The 24,764-nt window shown below is 43.8% G+C and overlaps 1 protein-coding gene across 4 annotated transcripts in view; it reads right to left on the bottom strand.

Annotated features, from left to right (window-relative positions):
* The window catches only part of SLC9A6 (solute carrier family 9 member A6), a 63,471-nt gene that overhangs the window by 5,703 nt on the left and 33,004 nt on the right, over nt 1–24,764 (bottom strand). For 3 of the 4 annotated variants that reach the window (XM_019824358.3, XM_019824359.3, XM_019824357.2), the window contains 7 exons: nt 22,000–22,113; nt 16,964–17,075; nt 15,903–16,056; nt 10,695–10,784; nt 9,477–9,507; nt 6,927–7,006; nt 1,201–1,306 (listed from right to left, as the gene is read on the bottom strand). In XM_019824358.3, the coding sequence (XP_019679917.1) occupies nt 1,201–1,306; nt 6,927–7,006; nt 9,477–9,507; nt 10,695–10,784; nt 15,903–16,056; nt 16,964–17,075; nt 22,000–22,113 (687 nt within the window). The remainder of the gene's footprint in view (nt 1–1,200; nt 1,307–6,926; nt 7,007–9,476; nt 9,508–10,694; nt 10,785–15,902; nt 16,057–16,963; nt 17,076–21,999; nt 22,114–24,764) is intronic. The other variant, XM_004000935.4, reaches the window with a different exon arrangement.

The raw sequence follows: 24,764 nt of genomic DNA, 5'->3' as shown, positions 1-24,764 counted from the left end.
TGTGTTTAGCTATATTCCACAGGGCACGCGGTTGTTGGGGAACTCGTGGCTTCTGGTGACGGTGAGCAGGTCTCTGGAATCCACGAGCCGACGCTCCCTGACTGGGCTGACGAAGCTGGCTGTCCCCTCTGCACAGGGCCTCGTGGACTGACAGGGCACAGAGGGGAAGGAGGCCGCTTGAAAGGGAGCCCGGGAGATGCGGGAGAGAGAGGCAAGACAACACGCGTGTCCCCGCCGCACGAGGCACAGTCTGTCAGAAATGTGCACGGACTCAGCGGAACACAAAGCTGTGGGGCGGCCCTCCCTGCTGGTGCCACCCCCCTCAAGACTCCTCTTCCGGTCCATTCCCTGGGGGGGTCTGCTCTCACGTGCCACAGAGGAGGCCGTAGGGAACGGAAGGCTGCGGGTCTACACTGCTTCACCGCTGCCTGGCCTCTCTACTCATGGTGTTGCATCACAGTGGTCAAGTTGGTGGGTTTTGTTAACGTGGGCACTTTATGTGATGCCACAGGTTATTTTTGAAGGGTTGGGTTAGAAGCAAATTTAAAAAAAAAAAAAAGAACTTGAAAAATAAGAGGTTCGTATTTTCAAATAAAGGCTGGTTAGCACTGGCCATTTCCTTCCGTGTTGCAGCACTTGCCGCACCACCAATCATGTGCCGGTAGCTAAGGAAAAAAATCTGGAATCTCGATCATATGTAGCTATGCTAGCACATCCTAGCAATGTGGAACACGGGTAGATAAATGCTCGCTGATCCTCAAACGCTGGCAGGTTTCAAGTTCGAGACCATCCGGCGCGCTGCAGGGATATCAAAGTTTGCCGCGTCGGTCCTCTCAACACGTCTGCGGCCGCTCTGGCCCGTAGGGGAAAACAGGACACCTCCAGCTCAGAGGTGACACCGAGCTCAGGCCACATACCGCAAATACATGAAAACCGGCACGGGACCAGAACCACGTACTAAAATCACGGACAGTAAGGTGAGGGAACGCGCCGTATCTGTTTTCAAATGACGTTTCAAAGACTGTGAATGGTAGCTGCGGATTTCAGTGTATTTTCTGGCTGAGCAAACTATACTTCTAGTCCCTCTTGTGGATTCTGTACGTCAGAGGCAAGCAAAGCAAAGTCAAACCAGCGACCCGTCCACAGAGCGGATGAATTTCGCTTCATGAAGAACTTCGCTGGTGGATAAAACCAACTTACCTCATAAGCTTGGGGGCTGGTCAGGCATCTCGCGATGGGCCCGCAGCAGGCGGGGAGCGTGGTGGTGAGGGGAGGCCCGCTGTGCGTCAGCAGAGGCTTCAGGTAGCTGTGCTGGTTAAGGAAGAGCCGGGTTCCGTTCTTCACAAATTCAAAAGAGCCACCCCTTTGATCACTACCGCCCTCGCTGCGTACCCGCCACTTCGGAGGAGAGCAAAGGGCTTTCACTTATGTCGCTCATTTTGTCACCGTGTTATACGCCCGTGAGATAGCCGAGGGAGAGTTTGCGATGACCTCTGTTTCACAGAAATGGAAAGCGAGGCTCAGAGAAATCAGTGATCTGCCTGAAGTCACACAATGAAGCAAAGGGAAGGACCAATACACAAACCCAGACGGGTTTGATTCCAAGTGCCATTTCCACGGCGTCCTAGTGCCTTTCTGATTTTACTAAAGCCAAACGGAAGACAAAATCACTCTCGATTTAGCACCAAAGGAGATATGGAAGAAAGTAAAGAGTGGTAAGAGGAGAAAAAAGATGAAATATTCGGTTGCGGAATATAGTGACAAAAATGGTTTTAATCATTTACTGTGAGTTCAGCTGGCCTCTCGAATGAGTTGAAACTTAGTATCAAAGGAGATTCAATTCTAAAAACGTTTAAAAAATGATGTATCGTTGAGTTCCTCTATCATAGACCCTCATTTCAGTATTTGTTCATCTTCAAAAACTAAAAACAGACATGGTAACATATGTGATACTCAGAAGAAAACAAGAGGGAATCATAAGAAAAAGTAGAGAGAATGGGAGAAAGACACATACACATATACATTAAAAATGAGGAATAGTCTGGGCACCTGGGCAGCTCAGTCAGTTAGGCATCTGACTCTTGACTTCGGCTCAGGTCATGATCTCAGAGTTTGTGAGATCAAGCCCCACATGGGGCTCTGCACTGACAGCATAGAGCCTGCCTGGGATTCTTTCTCTCCCTCTCTCTCTCTGCCCCTCCCTTGATCATCCTCTCTCTCAAAATAAAGAAATAAAAATTTTAAACATGAGGAATAGTCCTGTATCTATTAAAGAAATTAACAACCTTCTCAGACAAAACACCCCAGGCCCAGGTGACCTCACCGGTAAAATCTTCCCAGCATTTAAAGGAAAAAAACCCCACCAATCCTCCAGAAAATAGAAAAAGAGAAAAATTCTACCCCCTTCATTTTGTTAAACCAACATGTTATCTTGTTAACAATACCTGACAGGGGCATTATGACAAACAACAACAACAACAACAAAACAAACAAACAAAAAAACCCCACAAGCCAGTCAGTATCACTCATGAAAACAGACACAAAAATCAGACACAAAAGATTAGTAAACTAAATCCAATGGTACATACATGGGATAACATATCATGACCAAGTGAGATTTGTTCCAGCAATGCAAGACTGGTTTAATATTCAAACAATCAGTGGGGCGTCTGAGTGGCTCAGTCAGTTGGGCATCGACTTTGGCTCAGGTCAGGATCTCACAGTTTGTGGGTTCGAGCCCCACATCAGAATCTGTGCTGACACCTCAGAGCCTGGAGCCTGCTTCTTATTCTGTGTCTCCCTCTCTCTCTGCCCCTCCCTACTAATGCTCTATCTGTCTGCCTGTCTCTCAAAAATGAATAAACATAAAAAAAACCACAATCAGTGAAAATCAGCACAAAGACAGATTAAAGGAGAAAAAACAAATACATGATCATCTCATTTGGTGCAGAAAACTCATCTGATAATATTCAATACCTGTTCATGATAAAAACTCTTGGCAAACTAGAAATAGAAGGGGATATTCTTAACTTGACAAAGGCTATCTCAAAAACCTACAGCTAATATCATACTTAATGGTGAAATATTGAAAATTTTCTTCCTGAGGTCAGGAATAAGACAAAATGTCCACTTATATTCAACCTTGTACTGGAAAGGTCCAGCCAGTGTAGTAAGATGTAAAAAAAGAAAATATAAGGAATTAGAAAAGAAAAAAAAATAGATAAGGCACTATTATTCACTTGATTTTATGAACAGTAAATCAAAAAGAATCTATAAACTCTTCAATAACAAGTGAATTTAACAAGATTGCTGGATACAAAGTCAACATATAAAAATCCCAATTACATATCTACATATTAAGAGTAAATGAGTAGAAAATAAAGTACCATTTGCAATAGCATCAAATACTTAGGGGTAACAAATATAATGAAAGATGTGCAAGACTTGGCACTTAAAACTATAAAACATTAATGAGAGAAATTAAAGATCTAAAGAAATGGAGGGATATACTCTGTTCATGGATTCGAAACTCAATACTGTTAAGATGTCAGTTCTCTCCAAATTCATCTACTGATTTAATACAAACCCCAAAGAATTGCCAGCAGGTTTTCTTGGTAAGTGTGTGTGTGTGTGTGTGTGTATGGAAAGTGGCAAGCTGTTTCTAAAATTTAGATGAAACTGCAGTGAGCCTAAAATAGCCAAGGCAATACTGAGGAATAACAAACCTGTAGGCTTTCCCTTATTGGACAGCAAGATTTATTACAAAGTGTAATAACTAATAGAGTGTGGTATTAATGTGAAAAAACGACAAATAGAAAAGAAAGTCCAGAGGCAGACCTCCACTTATATGGCCAAGTGGTTTACAACAAAGGCTCCAGTGCAATTAAGAAGGTTAAGGACAGCATTTTCAATAAATGGTGCTGGGTCAACTGAATTCTTATATGGGAGAAAAGTAGGTCTTGACCCATACCTCACACCATACACAAAAATTGACTTGTGGCGGATCGAAGACTTAAATGTGACAGCTAAGATAATCACACTTTTAGAAGAAAACATAGGACCTTGGGATATAAAAGATTTATCAAGACATGAAAGCACTAACCAAAAGAAAAGAGTAATAAAGTAAACCTCATTAAAATGAAGAATTTCTGTCCCTCACAACATAGGATGAAGAAGATGAAAAGGTGAGCTACAGACTGGGAGAAGATACTCATCGTGTGTATAATCAACACAGAACCCAATTCAGTAACGCAGAAAGAACTACAAGTTAATAAGGAAAAGATAAGATGCCTCAAATAATGGGCAAAAGAACTAAACAGACCCTGTTTCATAAAAAAAAAAAATGACATCCAAGTAGCCAACAAATATATGAAGGGATGCCTGGCCTCACTGGCCGTCAGAGAACTGCAAATTAAACCACATATGGTAGCACTACACACCCACTGAAATGGCTAACATTTAAAAGGTGGATTAAAGATTGAGTTTTGGTGGAGGTGTGGGACAACTGGCACTCCCTTAAGTCACTGGTGGGAGTGTCAATCAGTTTACAGCCACTCTGGAAAACTGGCTGCCAGGATCGAGTCTAGCTCAAAAATACACTTGCCCTAAATTTTTCTCCTGGGTATACACTCAACAGAAATGAGTGCTGGTGTTCACCAAAGGATGCATACATAGATGTTTAACTTTGTTTGTAATAGCCCAAACTGGGAAATGACTCAGATGTTTATCAACAGTGGAATGGCTGGAGAAAAAACAAAACAAAACAAAACAAAAAACAACCCTGTAGTATATTCACACTGTGGAACACCACATAGCAATGAACAAGAATGAATTACTGGCACAGGCAGCAATATGGATAAATTACACGTTGTTAAGTGAAAAGAAGCAAGACATAAAATAATATGTAATATAGGATTTCATTTAGTTGAAGATGAAAACCCATGTTGCTAGAAATCAGAAGAGTGGCTGCCCTTTGAGGGGGGCAGGGAAGGCACTACTGACACTAAGGGAACACAGGCCAGCTTCTGGGATGCTGGAGATCTTCTATATATATATCTTTAATTTTTTTTAAAGTTTATTTATGTGAGAGAGAGAGACAGCGCGTGATCACAAGCAGGAAAGGGGTAGAGAGAGAGGGATAGAGAGAATCTCAAGCAGGCTCTATGCTGTCAGCACGGAAGCCCAATGCGGGGCTCAAACCCATGAGCTGTGAGATCATGACCTGAGCCGAAACCAAGAGTTGGGCATTTAACCAACTGAGGGCCACCCAGGTGCCCCTGTATCTTCAGATGGGTAGCAAGCACACAGGCATATACATAGGTCACAAGCTTAAGATTTGGATATATTATTTAAGGTATATATATCTCCATTACAATAATCTGGCTATACAATGGAACTGAGATCTAGAGTGTGAATGATTAATTTTACTAGGGCACTAGGTATGAAAATTACTGGGTCTTAGGCCAGTAGTACTTAAAAGGGTAGTACTGAGTCAAATCTTGGTCAAATCTTTACTTCTGTAAGAATACACAGAAAAATAAACTATCATTCTACACTTTCTCTACATTAGGATTGTTTTATACATATATTATGCAGAAAATGTATAAAACATTTTATTCAGGAAATATTAAACAATTTTTGTTAAATTAGAGGGATGAAAAAGCCCCAAGAGATATGGGAGTGGCTTATACCCAAAATGCTGAAAACGGAGCCAAAAGTAATGACATAATCATTCAACAATTTTAAAGAGCCAGGATCTCCTACTGGGAGTCTGAATACAACAGATATGATTGCATTCTTGTTTCCATATACTAATTTAATTTTGAGTACTTGCAAAAAGTGATTATAAAAATCCAGCCAACAGAATATAGTAAGTAGTAGCTTCTAACGAAAAGTGCCAAGTGCATTTTTCTTTAAGTTTATTTATTTATAAGATGGGGGGCAGAGAGCGAGGGGGGAGAGAGAATCCCAAGCAGGCTCCACACTGTCAGCACGGAGTCAAATTCACGAACCGTAAGATCATGACCTGATCCGAAATTGAGTCAGACGCTTAACCAACTGAGCCATCCAGGGCCCCCCAACTGCATTTTTCTCAAATATTCAAGGCTTTCATCACAAAGTCAAAAGCAAGGGAAAAGTTTTTACATGGTTGTCCCAAATTGCCTTCAGTAGAACATGAACCAGGTTTTGATTCATTTACTAATAAGCTTCAGCTTGAAAGAACTCCGTGGTCCCTTTTTCTAGTTCAATTTTCAAGTAAGAAATTAATTTTAATAAATAGTAAGAGATAAAATATTTTTTGAAAGGCATGATTTAAACAGGTCATAGGACGTAACACAACCCAAAGCAGAGGTATGAAGAAGACGACTATGATAGGAGAAGAAAGAGATTTGGCAAACAGGGAAACACTGGCACCCTTAGTGGAGAGGAGAATCTTCCAGTCTTCTGAAAGGTCAGAGAAAACAGGCCTGTCCCTGACTACTGAGGTGTCTAGTATTTCTGTGTTTTCCATCTCATCCGCATGCTTTTCCCTAAGGCAGCCTTTCCTCTTTGACCCTAGAGCAAGTGCACTGACAAGGACCGACAAACACCTTTTGCAAGATTCACTAAATTAGCTAAAAGACCATGACTGCTCAATAAGTAAACCAATATATGGGACAGAGTCTATCGTAAGGGCTCCTGAGTCCCCCCTCTCACAGCCAGCCTCTGCACTAACCAGTCCCTACTGGTTTCGTGGGTTTTCAGGGCAATTCATTTGTGTGGGTTTCCTTTAATAGCTTTCTCCATCTGCTCCACTGAAGGGGAAAGGGAAGCCCAAACGTGGGTTTTGTATTCCACTTCTGGAAGGGAAGAGTCACAACAGTTGTTCCATTAAATTGTAACTGGCCACGTTCACATTACCATTTTTCCTCCTCAGTTAAGGATACTTATGATCAAAGTTGTACCATATCCGGAAAAGCCAGGCGCTCTCTGCTTTGGTGGTTCTTCTTTCATTTTCCGGAATGCCCTGCAAACAGATAATAAAGAAATCAATCCATACACCAAGATAAAAGACACATTTATTTAGAGTCATTTCTTTGTAGACTTGGAAATATAGCCTACTTCATAGAAGACACTCTCTATCATGGGTAACATCAGAAATTTACTAGCTTGCATATTGCAGCTTTGGAATATGAAATGGAAATGTTTTTCTCAACACCTCTATTACTCAAGGCTGCCTGCTGATTTAGGAGTCTACTGTCATTTAAAAAAATCAATGTGGAATAATTCATCCCTAAATCTGAAAGACTTACACCCACAATGTGAATTGCATCTTAAGTAGAAAACATCACATCGACATCCCTATCTTTGGGAGTTGTTATGGGTCCCAAAAGTAACTGGCATTTTCAAAGGTGCTACTATGTTCTGAGAACACTAGCAAAATAAAGTAGAAAAAACCCATGGTAGGCCTGACTGGCTAGAAGAGAAAACTAACACAGCAAGCGGGCCTCTTCTAAAATAGCTTCCAAAAACAAACTGGATCCTTATTCGTAATGTGGTACAGTCAGCAGCGGGGCAGTTAGGTGATCTGGTTCATCTCAGCTCTGACATGGACTAAGCTGGACAAGTCCCTTCCCCTCTGAGGGCCTGGATTTCTTCACGTACACGGTGTGAGGCTTAGAGAATCTCAAAAGCCCTCTGCAGCATGGATGTTCCATGGTTCCATGATTTGTAGAGAACACAGTTTAGATTCTGGGTTTTGGTCCTTTCCTGTCCTTCCTGGTCTTCAAACTAAATAAATCTTCCTCTCAGCATGTACCAAAACATACACAATGCAAGAATCTTGGAGTACAGGTGTACTTTCTTTCACACCAGTACACAGAGGTTTGCGTGCCTCTGCGTTTCCAAGGGCAGTTAATCTACAAATCTCATGACCCCTTCGGCACAGAAACACCTGGACACCGACCCCCACACACTCCATACTTACTATCATGTTCCTCTCTGCTTCCCAGTGGACACTCGAAACACTGACTAAACCATATAACCAACCAAGACATCCACAAGGTTTTGAAGGCGAGGGAAAAATGGTATTTTTTCTGTATGTCCCAGCTGGGACTCACCTACCTGGCATTCTCTCTCCATTTCTATTTGTCCTCTGTGGTGACTGAGGTGACACAGAGGGTGAGGACTTATGTGGATCATGACAAAGCATTTGTCTGGTGAGCCGTGTGATATTTTATTCTTGTTTGGACACAGGGGTGGAGGCACTGGGGAGCTACTACCTCTTAGACCCCACTCCAATCAGCGCAGCATCATGGGGATTTATCCAGCCTTGTTTGTGCAAGTATTTCAAGCCCACGAAACTACACTTGTATGGTTCTGACCACAAAAGAGGCGAGTACTTACTGTGTTACATACACACTCATCATTCAACAGCTGACAAAATTAGCATCAAGGAAATGAATCTGAGAAATGTATTTTTGGGGGGAACCGCACCCTGAAGACAAATAGACCACGGCTCGTTTCAGACCAGAAAAAGAATGTATTTTAAAAGAGATGCTTTCCACCTTTAAAAATTTAATTTCTGTGGTTTCCCATCTAATGTCTTAGGACAGAGTCATGTATTCAGTGGTGCTCAGAGACCCTTATAAAGCAGATGGGGGGACGCCTGGGTGGCTCAGTCAGTTGAGTGTCCGACTCTTGATTTTGGTTTAGGTCATGATCTCACAGTTTCATGAGGTCAAGCCCCGCGTTGGGCTCTGCACTAACCCTGCAGAGCCTGCTTGGGATTCTCTCTCTCTCTCTCTCTCTCTCTCTCTCTCTCTCTCTCTCTCTCTCTTTTTCTCCGCCCCTCCCCTGCTCATGCTCTCTCTCAAAATAAATAAATAAACTTAAAAAAAAATATTTTTTAAAAAGCAGATAGAAAAGACCAGAAAAGGATGGTCAGTCTCAGGCTCAGGTTCAGAGGAACAAATGAGAAATGGACACCTAGGATTAAGCAAGGTTGAGGCCCAGGGCAAGGAAGTGCATTCTCCTGAACAGTCAGGGAAGACTGGTTGAAGACTGCAAAGCTTCCAGGCGGTTCTCAAGGGCAGCTGCTGGTCATCCAATTGGAAAGTTACACAGGAAGAGCAGCTGGAGTGAGGCTGACATCAGAGACAAGCCTTCATGCTCAAACCAGAGTGGAAAAAGGCTCCCTGTGCCAGAGCAGTCACTTGAAAACCCAGGAGTGTTTAAGGGACTGTTCCCCTTCGTGGCCAAAGCCCAGGCTGGCCCACAGATATGAGAGCTGTCACCCTTGATAACCACATGTTGTCTAAAATTTGGTTTTGTCTCTATCAAGCGGTGAGAAAAGCCAGGGATGATGTCAGTTAAAAGCTGGTACAAACAGGACAGGATCTAAATAATAGTGGCGTGAAGTCTAGAGGAGACCATTGTCTTTCCAAATGGCTGCACATTCGACAAAAATGCTAGAGACAACACAAACGCATATTTACCAAATGTTCTTGGTCGGAATCAACACCAACCCTAAAGGAGAAACACAAAAGGCAAATGAGATCTTGAGGCCAAGTCAAGGTCTACTCACATACGAACAGTGTCAGGCAGCTACTTTTCCTAACACGCGAGCTGCGGAACGGTTAACATTTTCTTGCTTCTCTCTGGTTGTTGATGTCGATTTTTGGCCCCTGCCACTTTCCTTAGCAACAGCTTGGATCCTGAGGCAGGCAGGGTCTACTAATGATTCCCTTCCTGCAGTCCCACTGACCAGTTTCAGAAAAATAACATTCTCGGCCCCGAATGGAAGTGCGCTAGAAGCAGAGTCGGGCAAAGCAGCGCCGCCCTGATTGCCGAATAGGAACCGCTGGCCAGTTCCCAACATAAGGCGGGCACAATGCAGTTCCAGGAGGGAGCTGCGTGTTTTCGGACCTCTCAACTCTCATGGCAACATTCTGTTATGATGACTGAAGAGAGGGCCCGGTTACAGTTTTTGTTCATAGGCTAATGGACAGATATTAGCCTCGGTTCTTCATAATTATCTTTTATGGGCTTAAAATTCCTGCTTTCCGTAACCCAGGGAACAGCTTCATTATGAAGCTCTCTTTGATTCCCCTCTCTCCCCTCAAGACCAGCACCCACCAACTTTGTTCATTCTTTCTCTAAACCGTTTCCCAAATCTTCTTTCCTTTCTATCCCAACTGCTCGGGCTCAGGCCTCATTCTGACTCATGAGGTCGGGGGCAGTTGGCCGAAAGGTTGTCCAGCTGCCAGGCTGTCCCCTAGAGTCAAGTGTCTAAAGCATGGAACTCACTGGGTCATTCCCCTGGCAAAAGACTCTGAGAGTGGCTTACAAGTGACAGGGCCAAGTCTAAAGCCCCTTGGGCGGCTTTGAAGATGCTACAAACTAGCGACCCCTGCCACTCTGACCTAGCTCTCCACTCTCATTTCTCCTCATTCTCCTCTACATATCCTCTATTAGCCATTCCCACCCCCTTCTCTCCCTGGCCCCTGTCCTCTCCCAAGCCTCCATGCCTTTGCTCAGGCCATCCCCTCTAACTGAAACACGTGGCCCTTCATGTGTTCCCGACAACTTTTTCTAATTCCGAACGAATCATTCTATAACCCCTGCAGGTGGAATCATTCTTTCCTCCATGCTTCTACAGCACTTTCTAGATTCCTCTATTAGAACACTTAGCACAGTAGAGGATAATTATTTACCTGTCAGTCTCCCCAAATAGACTGTGAGCTCCTTGAGGGTAAAGGCCATGTCTCAATTCATCTCTGTATCCCCAGAGTCTAGCACAGTACCTGATACACAATAGGTGCTCAAATGTTTATCGATTAAGGTCACTACTACAGACAACACAGAAAAAACAGCAGTGTGAGAAGCTGTAGCAGGAGCATCTCAGAATACAAACACACCGAAGGGAGGGAAATGATGCAAGACCTCATCTGGAAGGCAAGTGAATCACGGTCAAGTACTTGAAAACGGACAGCCATGACCAGATTCATAATTCAAAGAAAGGCTCAGTTCTTCTGTGTTAAATGGCCAGAAGCTGTTTAATCCCTTCTCAGCCATATTAAACTCTGGACCCATTTGTGTACATAAAGTGACATCTAGTGGTCTTGGAGATAGCACATTTGTAACACTCAGAATGTTACTAGAAGCCAGGTCAGTGTAATAAACATTTACGGAGCATTTATTATCTGCCAGGCACTGTGCTAGGCACAGGGCATAGACACGAATGAGACACAGCCCCTCCCCTCAAGGAGCTCACAGACTAGTGGGGGCTACAGAAACAACTAGAGCGCAATCCCCCAAGGGCTCTGCAATCAAGGAGAGCTGGGCTCCAGTTTGGCCTCGGCCCCTTTCTAGCTGTGTGAACTTGGGTTATGCAGTCCAATGAACTCCAAGTTTATCACCTGGAAAATGGGGATAATATCCACCACTTAGAGTTGATGCAAGGATTAAATGAGAAAATGTATCTAAAGGTTTTAAAGGTATCTGATGCATCACTTCGTCCTCACTAAACAGCAGCTCGTATAGCACTTCTGTCATCACGAGGCCGACCCAAATAAGCGTTGTCATAGAGATACCCGCGGGAAGCACACGGAAGGAAGAGTGGCTCTGTTGGAAGAGGGCAAAGGGAGGAGGCCTCTGAGCTGTGCTATTTCCTGGGGGTGAAGGAGAATTCCAGGCAGAGGAAACAGTAGGAGCAAAGGCTCGGAGACAGAGGACTGCCAAGTGTGTGCGGGAAATGACAGGGAGCCAAGTGTGACTGTCACAAACTACCTGAAAGGACACAGGGATAAGCTGGCTGGCTGGCTCCAGCTCACTGAGGACCCTTTGTCCGCACAACAGCTGGAGTGATCCTTTCACACCGTAAAACAGATCATGTCACTCCCTTGCTTTAAAATCCTACACGATTTCCAACCGGATTTAAAAATCCAAACTCCTCACCATGTCCTACAAGACCAAATAGCAGGGTTTCCCAAACTACGGCTCAGAGGCCACATCTGATATGCCTCCTGTTTGCTGGGAACTCAGCCATCGCAACTGATTTACATATTATCTATGGCTGCTTTCACGCTAGGGCTGAGTAGTGGAGACAGAGACCATATGGGCTGTAAAGCCTAGAATATTTACTATCTGGCCCTTTACAGGACATGTTTGCCAACTCCTGCCCCTGTAGGGTCTTGCCCACCTCATTTCCTACCTACCCATCAATCACTATTTCCAGCTATGTGGGTTTTTTTCCTGTTCATTATACAGGCAAAGTTTGTCCTGCCTCAGGGCCTTTGCACTTGCTTTCCCCACTGCCTGGACCACTCTTCTTCCCGCTCACTGTTTAACTCTCAATGTCCTGTCATTCAGGTAGACTGAGCTCAAATGGAACCTGAGAGACCTTAGCTTACCTCTGTGTATAAAGTTCACTCTATCCCCAGTCATTATCACAGTACTGTGTTTGTCGTCACAGTATTTAATACCATCTAAATTGTTTTCTTCATTTATTCATTTACTAGCTTATTGTCTGTCTTTTCCCGCTGAAGTATAGATTCCATGAGACCAGGGACCTTTTCTATCTTATTGCTACCACTATATCCCTCCCTCCAGAGCAGGGTCTTTTAACCTTTGCATTACTGATATTTCAGCCCAGATGACTGTTTGTTGTGGGGTGCTGCTCTGTGCACTACCAGACATTAAGGGGTATCCTTAGCCTCTGCCGACGAGATGCCAGGAGCAGCCTCCTCTCTTGGGATTGTGACAATCGAAAATGTCTCTAGACATTGCCAAATGCCTTCCCTCCCCCCACCTGAGAACTACTAAGAGTCTAAAACAGTGCCTGGCACATGGTTGGTATCCATTGGTATTAATCAAATGAATGAATAAAAGGTACATTTGAAATGTTGTGCTAGGAGCTTTACAGACATTAGCTCACTGAATCCTTACAACAACCCTGGAGGAGGCAGGTACCATCACACACACGTTACAAATGAGGAAACAGAGGCTCACAAAGGTTAAAGAACTTGCCCGAGATCATAGAATTGGTGAATGAAGGAGCAAGAACCCAGAGTCAGATCTAAGCCTGCATGAATCTTAAACTTTAAAGACTTACCAGCATCCTCAAAATTGCACTAGAAACATTTCAGGGGAGGGAAAAGAAACGTAAAATCCAGCCTCTGCTCACAAAGAGGTCATAAAACCTCAAAACAACAATAAAAAGAACTAATCTAAGACTGTAAGGCAATGCATATAATTAAGTGCCAAACTATGCTACGGGACAGGCAAGATGGGCCAAGGCACTTGCAGAGCTGGTGAGATTGATTCAACTCTATGAGAAGGGTGTTTTTCTTGGAGGGGGGGTAAGCATGGGTAATTTTGTGTGGATGTCAGTCAGGAAAGAGAACTGAGACTCTACTGGACAGCATTATTTTTCATAAATTATCTTATATTTAATTTTGTTCTTCTCAGTAGAATAAGGAAAAATCTTCACCTACAAGCTCTTAAGAAAGGAGTTTAATCCTTCTGAAATTTAACACCCTCATTTCTCAATGCAGCACAGTCCACGAGAAAGGTGAGACTGGAGGCTTCTCTGTCTGCTACTTCATTCTCTGTATGACCTTGAACAGCTTAGATACTTCTAAAGCCGCTATTTCCTCACTTGCAAAATGGAGGTATTGTGATAAGATAAATATGTGAAATGCACTTAGCACAATGCCCAGCACATAGCAGGTGCTCAACAAATGCCAGGGCTTCCCTGAAGTCATGATCAGAATTATAAGAACATTATTTTCGATTATATGCCATAATAGCACAGAAATTGGAAGAAAGGAGTTTGAATAGTAAAGAGAAATAAAGAAAAAATTACACATTCAAAGTGTGATTTAGGGCTGGCTGGTCTTTAGAATGTTTAAGAGAAAGGCATAATAACATGAAAAGATGCTCAACATCACTCCTCATCAGGGAAATACAAATCAAAACCACACTGAGATATCACCTCACACCAGTCAGAGTGGCTAAAATGAACAAATCAGGAGACTATAGATGCTGGCGAGGATGTGGAGAAACGGGAACCCTCTTGCCCTGTTGGTGGGAATGCAAACTTGTGCAGCCGCTCTGGAAAACAGTGTGGAGGTTCCTCAGAAAATTAAAAATAGACCTACCCTATGACCCAGCAATAGCACTGCTAGGAATTTACCCAAGGGATACAGGAGTGCTGAGGCATAGGGGCACCTGTACCCCAATGCTTAGAGCAGCACTTTCAACAACAGCCAAATTATGGAAAGAGCCTAAATGTCCATCAACTGACGAATGGATAAAGAAATTGTGGTTTATATACACAATGGAATACTACGTGGCAATGAGAAAGAATGAAATCTGGCCTTTTGTAGCAACACGGATGGAACTGGAGAGTGTTATGCTGAGTGAAATAAGTCAGTCAGAGAAAGACAGATACCATATGTTTCACTCTTATGTAGATCCTGAGAAACTTAACAGAAGACCATGGGGGAGGGGAAGGAAAAAAAAAAAAAGAGGGAGGGAACCAAACCATAAGAGACTCTTAAAAACTGAGAATAGGGGCGCCTGGGTGGCTCAGTCAGTTAAGCGTCCAACTTCGGCTCAGGTCATGATCTCACGGTCTGTGAGTTCGAGCCCTGTCAGGCTCTGTGCTGACAGCTCAGAGCCTGGAGCCTGTTTCAGATTCTGTGTCTCCCTCTGTCTCTGACCTTCCCCCGTTCATGCTCTGTATCTGTCTCAAAAATAAATAAATGATAAAAAAAAATTTAAAAAAAAGCCTGAGAATAAACAGGGTTGATGGTGGGGGGGGGGGGGAGTGGGTGATGGGCATTGAGGAGGGCACCTGTTGGGATGAGCACTGGGTGTTGTATGGAAACCAATTTGACAATAAATTTCATATTAAAAAATAACATAAAATAAAATAAAAAAGAAAGGCATAATAGAATGAAAAACATGGAGAAGAGACTTTATAAAATGTGAAGTGCTGTTTTCTCTAATGAACCCTACATGTTCTAGAGGCTCAGTAGAGGGTCTATGAAGTTTCAGCCAAACACAGAACTAAAATCTACAAAAGCTTTAGCAACACAGGCTGCTGTATCCATGGAAACAATGCAGAACTCTTGAGATACAGTGAGCTTTCCAACTGAATACATTAATGAGTATGCATTTAACACTTCACAATCTTGGCCTTGGGTTGTCAGGTTAGCAACAGTGGTGATCATAAAGTTGAGAAAGAAAGATAATGTCTAGGACTGATTAGGGTTGGGACAAACTGGATTGTCTCACAGGCTGCAGATAAGAAGAAACAGTTTTGATTTGATCGGGTGATATGGGTCAAAAGCCTTAAATATATGCATATCCTTTGATTAAGCAACTCCACTCCTAGGAATGGATCCTGAGGAAATGATCAAACAAATGCACATTGGTGTATGCGTTTATGAACGTTCACACTGTTAATGGTAATACTAATAGCAAATCCTCAAATGTTAATGCTACTAGAAAAATCTTAGAAACAATGCAAAAGTCCAAAGACAGGGATTTGTTTAAATAGCTTACGATGTATGCAGCCATTAAATTATGATGTAAATATATTTACTGACATAAATGTCCATGCTAGATTACAGTTAAAAATCACTTTACAAGAATCCCTGCAGCGTTGCCCCTTTTTTGTTAAAAAATATATATACATAATGCACAGCAAGAGATCTTGGAAGGACATCCCTCGAAGTGTGAACAACTTTCTTTTGCCCGTTTCCCATTTTCTCTGTACTACGTTGTATACTTTTTTAAAGGAAAGAAATAAAACCTCATACATTCGTCAAAGCTTAGAATTTTCTCCTAATTAAAAGAAAAAAAAACCCCGAATGATCATTTAACTGCAAATGAGGTCCCCAGGCGCTACCTACCTTATATGCAAGCATGACAGCATGGCAGTTGTGCCGCCGCCAAATACCCATACAGTAAAAAACACAATCAGAAGCGTGGTGCTGAACATCATCTGGCGTGCGTAAGTTGCAGTATCCCGAATGGCCAAAGCAAATGCCATTGCGCCGCGGAGGCCTAGAAGGGAACGGAAGAGGTCTTTTCCTTCGATAACTCATTACCAACGCGAGCTTCATAAATTCAGAGAAATAAAGCACATTCTGAGAACTCAGAAGCACGTGAACAACTACATGAACATACGAAGCATACGCAGATAAAGAGAATTAGTAGATGATACTGACATGCCCTGACCTTTTAATAATAGTTAACATTTTATCTTTAAGTTCACATATACTAAAATCTACTCTTTTCTGGTGTACAGTCCCATGCGCTTTGATGAGGCATCAAAGTGTGTGGCCACGACCACGACTAAGACACAGAACAGTGTCGTCGCCCTCACCAACCCCCTCCCCGAATTCCTTGGGGCCACACAGTTTTAGCCCAACCTCTCTGTCACCCTGCCAAACCCCTGCCAACCCCCGAGCTATTTCTCCATCACTACGCTTTTGTCTTTTTTGAGAATGTAACCTTTTGAGACTGGCTTCTTTCACGCTGCACGATGCCCTGAGGGTTCGTCCATGTTGTGCTTATCCACAGTTTGGTGTTTCAGTGCTGAGGAGCACTCCGTGGCCTCATGGACATCCTACAGTTTGCCTATTCATTCACCCACTGGGCTATTTCCAGATTTTGGCAATTGTGAACACAGCTGTCGTAAATACATAACAGGTTTTCGTGTGAAAATACATTAATCTTTATCTTCTCCACTACGTGTGCTGTATTTCTGAACCAGCAATTTGAAACCAGAAAAACATTCTCACAGAAGGGAATCGGACACTATAAAAAGAATTTTCTATTGGAGGTTGCGACTTCCACATTTCAGGGAGTCTCATCTTACTAGCACATCATTTCCATTTAAAATCAAGTTGGCATATGTGTGGTGAGTGGCTTCTTGGAGTAGGCTAAGAGAGGGAAAGTTACAACTTACCAGCAAACATCATCATGTGCTGAAAATTTGATCCAATCTTACTTCTTCTACCCAAATTAAGTAAGAGGGACAAGGGGTAAATATTAGCAGCTCTTCCCAAGAAAATAGCAACCTAAAATTAATAGGTTAAGGCAAATTTCTTTTTTACCATTAATGCTATTTAGACTACACATTCAAGATGGTGAAAGACCATCTTCAGAAGTTCGGTCTCCAGTGGTGGGAGCCAGGTTTCTCACTATTGGAATCGGAGTTCACAGATCAGTCAAGAGGAGGCGGCCAGGATGATGCACATGATAATGGATTAGAGTTGGAGACATCAGTATGAACTTATGTTTAGCTTAACAGACATACGGATGGTTACATATGTATTTATAGATATACGCACATATAGCAGCTAGCATATACATACATATTTCCTCCCTGTGTCAGCTGAGAGGGCCTAGAAGCCAGGATACCTCAATGGCACTGAATACACTACAGCCCAGATCCTGATATCTAATACCATTCCCCAATAAGAGGAGCCAGGGATCCTTGGAAAAATGGCTGATTCAAGGCTAGGGCAGAAAATATACAAGAAGAGTCTGAAGCATCTTCCCTAGGAAGTAAGGAAGTGTTCAAGGGGTGCCTGGGTGGCTCAGTCGGTTAAGCATCCGAGTCTTGATCTCAGCTCAGGGCTTGATCTCAGGGTTGTGAGTTCAAGCCCTGTGTTGGGCTCCACGCTGAGTGTGAAGCCTACTTAAAACAAAAAACAAAAAACAAAAAACAAAACTTCGGGGCCCCTGGGTGGCTCAGTCGGTTAAGCATCCGACTCTTGGTTTCAGCTCAGGTCAGTCAGGATCTCATGGTTTGTGGGTTCGAGCCCTGCACTGTGCTCTATGCTGACAGTTCAGAGCTTGCTTGGGATTCTCTCTCTCTTCCTCTCTCTCTGCCCCTCTCCTGCTCATGTGCTGTCTCTCAAACTAAATAAACTTTAAAAAATTCAAAACACATAACGATGGTGGTAAGGGGACAAAGGGACAAAGTACCCACTGAAAGAGTTCCAAATGGCCAAAGCAGGAACAGTTTGGCAACAAAATTTTAGAAAGTAGTCATGTATCATGACCCAAAGTATAAAATAAATATCATTGAGTCCATCCTGATATAAATGACAAGAAAACAATAAATGGAGGGGGACAGATAAATACCCCATGGAAAGAACTCCTTGAGGAGATGGACTCCAACTAAGCGGTACGATATAGAAAGGGGGAAAATGAGTAACTTTACAGTGGAGTGGCCTGACCAACACTATCTCAATCAAGTGATTAAGGCTGACGCCAACATTATTAACATGCCTGCAAGTATGTACCTTTGATACAACGCGAGGAGAATGGCACCTTACCTCTGTGACTTCCTCCCAAAGAATGCACAACCCCAGGCTAATCACGGGGAAGATGTCAGACAAATTCTGGTTGGGACACGCCCTGCAAAACATTTTACCGGTAGCCCCTCAAAACTATCAAGGATCATCAAAAACAAGTTTGCAAAACCGTCACGGTCGACCAGAACTTAACAAAGCCTGACAACTAAATGAAATGTGGCATCGTGGATGGGATTTTGGACGAGGAAAAGGCCATGAGGGAAAAATTCTGAGAGCCTGAATAAAGTATGAGCTTCAGGTGATGATAATGTGTCAATATTGGTTCACGAACTGTGACAAGTGCACCATGCTAATGTGAGATGTTAATAACAGGGGAACCTGGGCATGGGGTATATGAGAGCTTTCTGTATTATGCTCACAATTTTTCTGTAAATCTAAAACTACTCTAGAGTACAAAGACCATTAAAAATAGCGATTCCGTGGGGTGCCTGGGTGGCTCAGTCAGTTAAGCATCTGACTCCTGGTTTTGGCTCAGGTCATGAGCTCATGGTTTCATGGGTTTGAGCCTGCTTGGGATTCTCTCTCTCCCTATCTGCCTCTCCCCCACTTGTGCAGCGTCTGTCTGTCTCTCTCTCTCTCTCTCTCTCTCTCTCTCAAAAATAAATAAATAAACTTAAAAAATAAAAAACAGTGATTCCTTGAAAAAAGAAAACACAAAATAACATGCGGGCCAACATGGCAGTGACTGCTAGTTTAATCCCCAATATCTATCTTTCCCTTCCTCTCTAGGAGGAGACACTCCTCACTTCCGCCTCCAATTTTCATCTGTGTACACGGGCACCTAGATAAAGAATGTAATTCCCAGCCTCTCTTGGAGGTAAGTGTAACCCAATGGATGTTCAAGTGGAAATGATGTGTACCTATCCTGGGTCACGTCCTTAAAAAGAATCGGCAGACACAGGGCTGAGCCACCTTGGCCCCTAAGAGAAAGGGCAATTCCCCAAGGACGGTTGCAAGGAGGCTGCATGGGTCCCTGATGACTTTGTGAGGTAGAGCTGCCACACCAGTTCAGACTTTTACATGAGAAAGAAAGAAACTTCTACCTTGCTTCAACCTGGGTTAATTTGGGTCACTGTCACATAAAACCAAACCTACATCCGAACTAATATAGCCAGCAAGAGGACAACTCTCTCCCGGTAAAAGTCAATGTTCATGGTAGGCGATCGTACCGAGGAACCGGAATTCCTAACAGACTCAGAAACCTATGGAGAATATTTAGCCTCGTTTCTGGAGAAGTATAGTGGATCAAGCCACTTGACTGCTCAAAAGATTTTCAAAGACTGGCAGGATAGGAAGTTATACTGGTCTCATGGGAGTCTTCCAGCTAGGGTTCTTCTCTTATTTATAGGGTTTTCTCTTTTTTGCCTGAAGTTCGTTCCCAGAAAACGAAAACACTCCAGAACGGCATTTCAGTAAGACCTCACTTTCACAGACATGCTGCTTAAAGTCTTAATTTAAAAAATATTTCTGCTAATCTCTGTTTTTTAAAAATTTTTTTTTAATGTTTATTTATTTTTGAGACAGAGAGAGACAGAGCATGAATGGGGGAGGGGCAGAGAGAGAGGGAGACAGAACCTGAAGCGGGCTCCAGGCTCTGAGCTGTCAGCACAGAGCCCGATGCGGGGCTCGAACTCACGGACCGCGAGATCGTGACCTGAGCCGAAGTCGGACGCTCAACCGACTGAGCCACCCAGGCGCCCCTCTGCTAATCTCTTTGGCAGAAACTTCATTCTGAAGCAGTTTTTAAAACTATTTCTTTTGGAAACCACTAATTCAAACATCTCACCCCCAACCACACTCTCTGCTTCCATGTTTGTTTATCTATCCCACTCGGATGGTTCCCCCACCTCCCTGGGACCTCCCACGCAAAGAGTTCTCAACTCTTCCCTCAAACAACCAGTCCAGCCCTCTCTCCTCTTTACTTCCATTCTCAGCCACATCTTATTAACACTCTTCCCGGGGCGCCCGGGTGGCTCAGCTGGTTAAGTGTCTCGACTCTTGATTCCGGCACAGGTCATGATCTCACAGTTTGTGAGATCGAGCCCTGAGTCGGGCTACATGCTGACAGCACGGGGCCTGCTTGGGATTCTCTCTCTCCCTCTCCCCCACTCACACTCTCTTTCTCTCTCAAAATAAAAAAAAAATAAGCTTAATAAAAAGAAATTAAAAAATAACACTCTTCCCTATACCCTGGATTCATCTGCCCCTCTCTGGGATTTCACTGTAGTCACTGGACTAGACCCCAAGCCTGCAAGGACCCATCTCAGTCTTCTTCATGCTGCCGGCCAAGTACTCCAGGACACAATAGTACAACAGGGCAGACTGATTCCACTGTCAGTTACCTATTCCTCAAACCCAAATGGGTCCTTAATACCGCTCAGCAATCCCACAGCATTTCTTTGGTCAATTCACTCGCTCACTCGCTCCCCCACTCTCTACAACTATTTCCAAATCTCCTCCAAACTCCTATTACCTGTGGAAGACAGCCTCCAAGATGGCTCCCCCAATGATCCCCGCCTCCTAGTACTCGCCCCTCTGTGTAGTCCCTGCTCACACTGTGTCAGCGTCCATCTGTGTGACCAATAGGTGGAAGGGATGATGGTCACTTCCTAGATTAGGTTATAAAAGACACTTCGGCTTCCATCTTGACGCTCTCCCTCTGGGGGAAGCTATGTTGTGAGCTGCCCCATGGAGAAGTCCCTGGAGAAAAACTTAGGCCTCCAGCTAACAGCCATGTGAGTGAGCCTGGGGAGGATCCCCCACCCTCGGTCAAGTCCTGAGAGAGTGCAGTTCCAGCCCAGAGCGAGACAGTAACCTCGCAAGAGATCTTTGTGCCAGAACCCAGCTAGGCTGTTCCCGGATTCCTGACCCTCAGAAACTGTGTGAGGTAATATATATTTGTTGTTTTAAGCTGCTAAATTTTAGGCTAATTTGTTCTACAACAGAAAACTGATAGGCCACCTGCTCCTACCTCCTTCTCAGCAGGTGCTCCCACCTCCTACTCCACAGATAAAAATAGAAGCCAGCAGACAGGAATGCCATCTTACTTGTGTACGGCAGCCATCTTTACACGCCCTGTCCTCTCCTGGGACGACGGTGGAGCTGCGCCTCCTCCCTCTGGAGGCCAACCCCTCTCCACATGTGTTAGATTCCATTTTCACCTGCTTTCTCCCGAGGCTGGCACTCGCTTTCATGGACTCAGCTTTTCCATTTCGACTGCTTTTTAAAGACAGGGACAGAGACTAAGACAGAAGAAAGCAGCCTCCGTCGGCCTTTCACCCTCCTGCGACCACTGCCTTAGGGAGCAGAGCGCAAACTCTTCCCCAGGACCCACTCTTTCTCTCTCCCCTTCAAAGACAGAGGACAGTTGTATTCTGGGGGACTGGCGGGATGGGCGGGGACTTCCTTCTGTCATTTTGACCTGTGTTATCTGTGCACTCAACAACAACGAAGAGAGAATGGAATACAGAATAGGAACAAGAGTCGAAATCCTTATTCGTTTTACTCAGAGGAAAATTTCATATATTTAAATGTATTCTTATCAACCACCCCTCCAGAAAACAAGCGCAAGCCTCAAGTGAAAACAAGTTTTCAAAATAGAACACGTAACAAAGGATACAAATGCACCTACTACAAATGTCGGGTTAAAGACATGGTTCTGGAAGGTGAACAGTGTCAGTCCCATGTAGGAGAAGATGAAATTCTCTGCCAAGAAATTGAGAAGCTCAAACAACTGAAACGAAATTTTAAAAGGTTAGTCCAGTAAGTGCATTAAGTTACGTCATTTGAAAACATGACTATCACTAAGATAATGAAGCAGACCCATCCCCTAGGTAAAGCCCACGTACATCCCCAAAATATGTGCTTCAGAGGGGAGCAAACGTAGACAGGACATTTCTGGTCCCACGGAGAAAGCCAGAAATGTCGCCTCCGCACGTCCCTCCATTGGCTTCCTTTGCCCAATCCCCATGTTCAGTCATTCTCCTCTTCCTTCTCCAAACCTTGTGAAGTGTTCTCTGGGGATGTTCCTTGCCATCCCTGCCACTGCCTTAGTCTGTCTTTCTGGCTTTCATCACCGCCCGCCCCTACTGCTGCAAAGGGCCCCTGACTGTGTCCCTGACGCCCCCATCCTGCACCCTCACCCAGGGGGTCTCTCTCAGCACGGCAGTTTGAAGACCCTTCCCTCTTTTAGGCTGGAATATCTAGTTCAAATTCTCTTCTCTTGGCATTGAACGCTTCATGACAAGTCTTGTATCACCTCCTCGTGTGATTTCACTTTTGACGTGGGTCTTAGCCCTCATTTAGGGAGCAGGGGCTTACGCGTTATAGCCACATGCTCTGTCCCCTCCCCTGCTGCCTGCCCACCCCCACCACCTCACACCACTGCCTGTCAAGTGTTACTGACACGATAGGGATTCAAGATTTGCCGACTGAATGAATTCCAGGCCCTCTGTAATCCACATCCCTCGGTCCATCAGAGTTATCTACCACTGCTCTTGAACGTGAGCCCTCTGGCCCACTAAACAGGGTAGTGGTTAAGTAACAACATGGGCCCGGGGGTCAAAATGCCTTGGCTCGAATCCTGCTTTTCCCACTAGCTGGCTGTGTAGCTCCGGGCAAGTTAACCTTTCTAAACCGGAGTTGCCTCATTCTTGAAAAATGGGAATTAAAAATGGAAATAAGTATATATTTAATTTACTTTAAATGACTTAATATACTATTATTATTAGTTACTCATTTGCTTAATTATCAAGCTAAACTTTTTTAGTTTAATAGCTAAGACAGTTTGTATCATGCGCCTGGTACTATGCTTGCGACTTTTACAAGCATTATCTTGTTTTAATCTCACAACTCCGTGAGCTAGGTATTATGATCATCCTCGTTTTAAAGATAATAAAACTGAAGCACAGAGAAGTTTTGTAACTGGCCCCTGTCACACAGCCAGCAAGTACTGGAACCAGGATTTGGAACAACACAGAATCTCTGTTTTAATCCACAACACCAAGGGTTGGCAAACTTCTCCTGGGAAGGACCAAAGAGAAAGTAAATATTTGAGGCTTTGCAGGCCACACGGTCCCTGTCACAGTCACTCAATTCTGCCAATGAAGTACAAAAGCAGCCACGGACTACATGTTTAAAAAAAAAAAAGGGTGTGTCATGTGTCACAAAATCTTCTTCTTCTTTCGATCTGTTTCCAACCACTGGAGAAATGTAAACATCATCCTCAGCTCACAGACCTTCCAGGCAGGTCTGGTCATTGACTGCCAACCCCCGGGGCCACACTTCGCTGTTTCCATTCGCGAACGTTACCTACTTTCTGTTTCTACCTTTGCTGGTATGATTTCCCTGTGGGTTTTTTTTCTTATGCTTATGCTTTTTCTAGGCTTTTCTGAATCCTTCCTATCTTTCTAGGGGTACCATTTCTTCTCTGATAGTTTTCCCGCCTCTTCAGGCCTCAAACCCTCTCTCCACTTCTCTGACCTCTTGTAGGACATATCATCTGAAACACAGAATCTAGAAGTTCTATTAATCGGGGATTTTTTTTTTTTTTTACTGCTATACAAGCTTCATATCACCAATAAGACTGGAAACTCCTGCCTTGTTGTTTCTGAATTCCCCACCTCATTGTCTAGAAAAAATGCCAAATACCCCAGTTGATTTTCTTCTCTACACTTAATGAAGTGAATGAATTTGTAAAAGGGATCTGTAGCCCCAGTGTATATGCTTGGGGAAGAAAAGTCTAATCTCTTGAGGAGTTAGAAAAAAAGCGCAGGTTCATATGCTCCATTTCTGGCTCCAGAAGAAAGAAAAAAAGAATTAGGGCATTTGCTCCTGCTTGATCAGAGGAGTCCTTTCCCGGGTAATCTCACTGTGTTCTAATCATTTGGGAAAACAGAAAGCTTCGATTTCTCGATATAACCATAATCGGGCATGTTTCTATTCCAGACATTACATATTGTTCATCCACTCGTTCCATACGCTTCGTAAGACTAGAAAACCCTACGTCTATTTCCTTTCGAACTCCCTTCAGGTACCCTGCACAACTGATCATTCAGTACCATGGGAAACCCAAGCACTGGTGTAGCTGACGTTCCTGGAAACACAGCGGCTGTGAAGTGCCTGAAAGGAAGTCGATCTTCTCTTCTCTGGGGCACCTGGCAGCAGACCCGGTCGGATCAGAAATGAACCTTATTTCTATCACCCGGAGGTACTTCTAGTCAGACCTGAATGAACTTCCAAAACGTTCCTCTTAGGAAAACAAGGAAAGGAAGCTAACTGATCGCTGCAGCCACGATACTAATGGCCCCTCGCTTTTCTGCTGAACTATCTCTACCCTAAGAGCTGCCACCCTTCAACCCCCATCGATTTCCAGAGTCAAAGTGA

The sequence above is a fragment of the Felis catus genome, chromosome X (assembly GCF_018350175.1).
Source record: "Felis catus isolate Fca126 chromosome X, F.catus_Fca126_mat1.0, whole genome shotgun sequence".
NCBI classification, from domain to species: Eukaryota; Metazoa; Chordata; class Mammalia; order Carnivora; family Felidae; genus Felis; species Felis catus.
The sequence above is the reverse complement of the archived record's forward strand: the minus strand, read 5'-3'. Positions and strand labels throughout refer to the sequence as shown.